Below are 4,841 nucleotides of genomic sequence, written 5' to 3' on the forward strand. Positions count from 1 at the left end.
CTTTTGCAATTGTGAAGCTCGAGCGATTACCAAGAATTCTTTTTACTTTGTGAAGTTTATTATAAATGAGCGCCAGACTTGAACATCGGCCACTGTCTGAATTTTTGAATCTCTAGTAATTATTTTAAAAAATGTTGATTTTGTGAAGCACGCTGTAAATGACCACCAAGACTTGAATATTGGCCGTTGTCTGAAATTGTGAAACTCAAGAGATAAGCCGGACAATTCTTAACACAGCTAGGAATACGTAGCAATTAGCCGTGGCCATTCTGAAGCAAACAATACATTTTCATTCTGCACTGGTGACACCCTAGAGATTATAATCATGATGAAGATAAAAAATTCCCATACAACCTCAAGGTTTTCCTTTTGCTTGTGGGTGCTGTATACCATGTCCCTGCTCTCTACAGGATCACTTGTGAAGGATTTTTCAGGAAGTCTCAGCCCTGAGTCAACCAGAGGTTGTCAGCTTAGGAACACCAGCATCGGATCAAAAGCCAACTGTACTCATCTAGATCTCAAGTCTGTTCCTCAGGATCTTCCAAGCAACACGGTAATGCTTGATCTCTCCTTCAACAAGATCACAACCCTGTTCAACGGTTCTTTTGCCTATCTTCCTGACATCACTACCTTAGGGCTGGCAAGCAATTTCCTCTCACAGATCGAAAATGGTACCTTTAAGCCTCTGGTTCATCTCAGGGAATTAAGTCTAAATAGAAACAAACTAGTTTCTCTTCCATCAGGTCTGTTTTTTACAAATCAATTCCTTTCCACACTCATTCTAGGTAAGAACCGATTGTCTTCTTTTCCTAGTGATGCACTGCCATGGTCTAACAGAATAAAGAAACTTGACTTACGTAGCAATAATATCTCCTTCTTTGAATCCCATGACTTAAGACCTCTACAGAATTGTTCACTGGAAGTTCTGCAATTTCAAGATAATGCCTTAAATAATCTTTCTCTAAACGTTTTCTCATATTTGAGCACAGTGAGGAACTTGTTTCTTTCGAAAAACAATTTAAACAAAATTCACACCTCCATGTTTTTAGGAAGTACTGTCATCAGAAACCTTTACATTGATTCATGCAAGATACATGAAATCATTCCACTGAACAAGTCACGTGTCTCTCTAGGGGAATGGGGCAACATCTCTAAATTAAGTCTTACATCAAATATGATAAGTTACGTCCCTGACTTTGCATTTTGGGGTTTCAATCAGACCAAATTTCTTTCACTTAATGGAAACAAGGTTGCTAGTTTATCAAACAGATCTTTTTGTGGGTTAGATCACTTAATTCAGTTGGATCTGTCTTACAATCGCCTCGCAACCTTAAGCTTAGATATGTTCTCTTGCAATAACATGTTACAGCAACTGAAACTTAATGGGAATAAGATTGCAAGGCTATCCATTGGCATAGAATTTGGCCTATCCATACTCTTTCACCTCGACTTGGCGCACAATAATATTAAGGATATCGAAAGCAATATAAAGAATGTAACATTTCCCTCAGTAGAGTACATTGATCTGTCTTTTAACAAATTCATAGGGATCAGGAGGTTTTTAATGGGGGGTTTCACTAATCTGAAAATTCTGAACATGTCGAACAATGAAATCTCCAATACATATTCTCCAAAATCGTTCACAAACCTGAGGCTTCTCCAGGAGCTGTATCTTTCCAATGAGCATTTCCAGACAATCAATAACGCTTTTCGCTACCTAGAGGCGCTACACGTCTTGAATTTGTCATTTGCCCCATTGAAAATATCCACCATAAGTCAATTCACAAATACCTCATCTCTCACCAAGCTGATTATGCGTGAGAACAGTCTGAGGAGTACAGATATGTACAACGTCATTACTAAAAGCTCTCTGTTTCGGGGCCTAGTCTCTTTGGAGAGACTGGATCTAAGACAGAATAAGCTTGATATGTTAGCTCCAGGTACTTTCAACCCACTGAAGAACCTCAAGATACTTTACCTGTCGCAGTCTTCTATAACCGTTTTGAGCCGTGGTGTCTTTGACAGCCTGACTGCCCTCACGACATTGGACCTTCGCAACAATGAGATCAAGAAGATTCCTGAATGTCTGCTTCAAACGCAATACCATCTTGCCGTTCTATTTTTGAGCAACAATGAACTTGAAACCATTCCAAGGACACTATTCAATGAAACCACCTCTCTGCACAGTTTGTTCATCCAGCAAAACAAAATTGCTACCATAGAACCACGTACGATGTTCCCAACAAACACGACACTGAAATTGGATGCTTATGGGAACCCCTTTTCCTGTACGTGCCACTTGAATTGGTTCGTAAAGTGGCTCCGTTCTGGCAAGGTTGAACTCTTAAATGTAGAGAAGACTTTCTGCTCGCTAACGTCCATCAAAGAAGAAGTCAATTTACCTTTACTTTCATTCAATCCTGACCAATACTGTGGCACTGACATTGTGATGATCACATGTGTATCCTTGTCAGTTGTTTTGGTCGTGGCGATTTGCTTGGTGGCTTACAGGGAGCGATGGTGGCTAAATTACAAATTCTTCCTCCTCAAGCTAGCTATCTTTGGCTACGAGGAAATCAACCAGGACTTTGACGCCCAGGACTACGAGTACCAGCTAAACATCATGTGCAATGAAGGTGACGAGGAATGGGTGGACCAGATCATGAAACCAATACTGCAGGAGAGGTTTCCACATCTGCAGAAAGTGGTCTTCGGCGACAACGACCTCAACATCGGGATGTTCTACATCAGTGCTCTTCACTACGCCACCGAGAACAGCTTCAAGACTGTCTTGTTGATAAGTTACAACTCCGTAGATGATGCCTGGTTCTTGACCAAGCTGCGCATAGCCCTAGAGCACGTCAATGATACCAGACTGGACAAGGTAATATTGATTTTCATTGAGGACATCCTGGATGAGGACCTCCCGTACCTGGTTCGGTTATTCCTGAGTAAGAACAAACCTTACATGTTGTGGACGGACGATGAAGATGGCCAGGAACTCTTCTGGGCCCAGTTTGAGAAGAGCATGAGAGCCAACAGGGCCCTCAACAGCGTTATTCCCATTTAAGAAAATGAGTAATCTCTGATTATCCCAAATATTGTTAAGGTGCAAATTTACCATCAATAAATCAACTACACTTATTCTCGTTTAACAAGAATAATTTCACATCTAATGAAGAAAATTAGGAATCTCTGATTATTCCGACTATCCTTAAGTCGCAAAGTTAGTATCCAAACTAATCACTTTTCAATAGAGTTATTCCTATTTAGCTTAAAAGCACGAAGCAGTAAAAACACTTTTTAAATAGAGTATTAAACAAAATTAGAGGATAAATACTGCCAATAGTAAGTATTAACACAAAAAAAGCCCTTTACACGCGATCAATGGTAATATGTTCTTGTGAGAAAAGAAAAGGATCATAATTGTCGTGAGTGAACTTCCAATAAAGGAAAGTGTAGACGTTGTGTATAGTTTCTACTTCATCGTTTTATTGTGTCATCAGACGAATTGCAATATCAAATTTTTTCCCCCTACAAAATAGTCGGGACGACTGGGGAGATGTGGGAAGTTGGACATTTTGACCTGTATGTTATCTAAGTGTGTGTCCTCTTTTTAATGATCTTTAAAACAGGTGGTTGATCTACGAATTGCAACTTCCGACATAACCATTGTATGTATATACATTTAGCAATTTGATTATGTTCAGGTCCTGGGAGATTTTTAAAGACTTGACCATAATTATGTTGCATAGGTCATGTCTTTTGCAAATAATCACACAAAGGAATAACAAGTATGTAATTATTATCTCCTGCTAGTACATCCTTTCACTTAATGTACTGTATTGACATTATGTTACTGATTTACTTACTATGTTTTGTAATACTATTGTACATGTTATACATCACTGTGCCTCTGTAAATTGACCCTTTCAGACTTGTGCTGCTGGTTGATCATTATATACCGATAAATGAAATAAATAAATAAATAAATAGTTTTTTCTTTTCTTCAAATTTGAGCATTGAAGATACTATGTCCCTTTTGCAGCCAACATCAAATTCTGTAGAACTGTGCAAGAATTATGAATATGTCATGTTTGTCCTATCTGTGAAATTTAAACGTTAGCAGTGTCCTAATATTCGAATTACGCAAGGAAACCCGTTTACTTGCCAGACTTCACTGTCAGACACTTTTGAGTGACTGACTGGCTTTTTTCTTCTTTGGTAATAACATACATAAAATGAGCTGTAAAGGGTACATGAGCATTTGTCTACATCAATAAACCACTTCTTGTAATGGCCGAAATTAAACTGATTGAATCTTTGCGCAGCATAAAACGTACGACCATTCGGTACAATGGTCTGAACATCAGACTATTACTTACTGGGTCTATAGCTCTTAAGTCGATTCGACAACTAATAGTCGTTATTTTCCCACTTAAAGACATCTTTAAGCCCCCTTTTTTAAGGGAAGTTCTAAATAAGTATTATCTTTCAAATGCCGTTGGATTCAAACCTTTTCATCTTTTTGGCCTGTAAATGGGACATAGTACCTTTAAGAAAAATATTAATTTACGGCAGGTGCTGACTACGCGACACGTCTTTGTTTGTAATTATGTGTCCGCTCTTACAACAATCCTTGATAATTTCTGCTTAATTGATCATTCTAGATCCATAGATATCAAAGGGATGGCACACACTATGCCAATCCACGATACCAACATAATCAATGACCTAACATTATTTCACTTAAAGATAAACTCCAGTACTGGTAAAAAAAAAAAAAAAAAATTCTCACAGAATTAAACGAAACATACACTGAATGTTCAAGATTACAAATA

The 4,841-nt window shown here is 38.3% G+C and overlaps 1 protein-coding gene across 1 annotated transcript; it reads left to right on the forward strand.

The window, feature by feature from the left end:
- Positions 1 to 391: 391 nt before the first annotated feature.
- LOC115927745 (toll-like receptor 3) lies at positions 392 to 3,070 on the forward strand. The gene is made up of 2 exons (XM_030993993.1): positions 392 to 671; positions 1,941 to 3,070. Exons 1-2 carry the CDS (start codon positions 392 to 394, stop codon positions 3,068 to 3,070), a joined length of 1,410 nt encoding a protein of 469 aa, XP_030849853.1.
- The last annotated feature ends 1,771 nt before the right edge of the window (positions 3,071 to 4,841 follow it).

Source organism: Strongylocentrotus purpuratus, unplaced genomic scaffold, assembly GCF_000002235.5.
Source record: "Strongylocentrotus purpuratus isolate Spur 01 unplaced genomic scaffold, Spur_5.0 spur5_scaffold_20, whole genome shotgun sequence".
In the NCBI taxonomy this organism is placed as follows: domain Eukaryota; kingdom Metazoa; phylum Echinodermata; class Echinoidea; order Camarodonta; family Strongylocentrotidae; genus Strongylocentrotus; species Strongylocentrotus purpuratus.

What these genes read in the sequence shown, in the direction of transcription:
- LOC115927745 (XM_030993993.1), top strand. Translation starts at nt 392, where the DNA reads ATGTCCCTGCTCTCTACAGGATCACTTGTGAAGGATTTTTCAGGAAGT. An exon ending in CCTCTCACAGATCGAAAATG is followed by an intron (nt 672 to 1,940) that starts GTACCTTTAAGC and finishes TGTTAGCTCCAG; the next exon opens with GTACTTTCAACCCACTGAAG.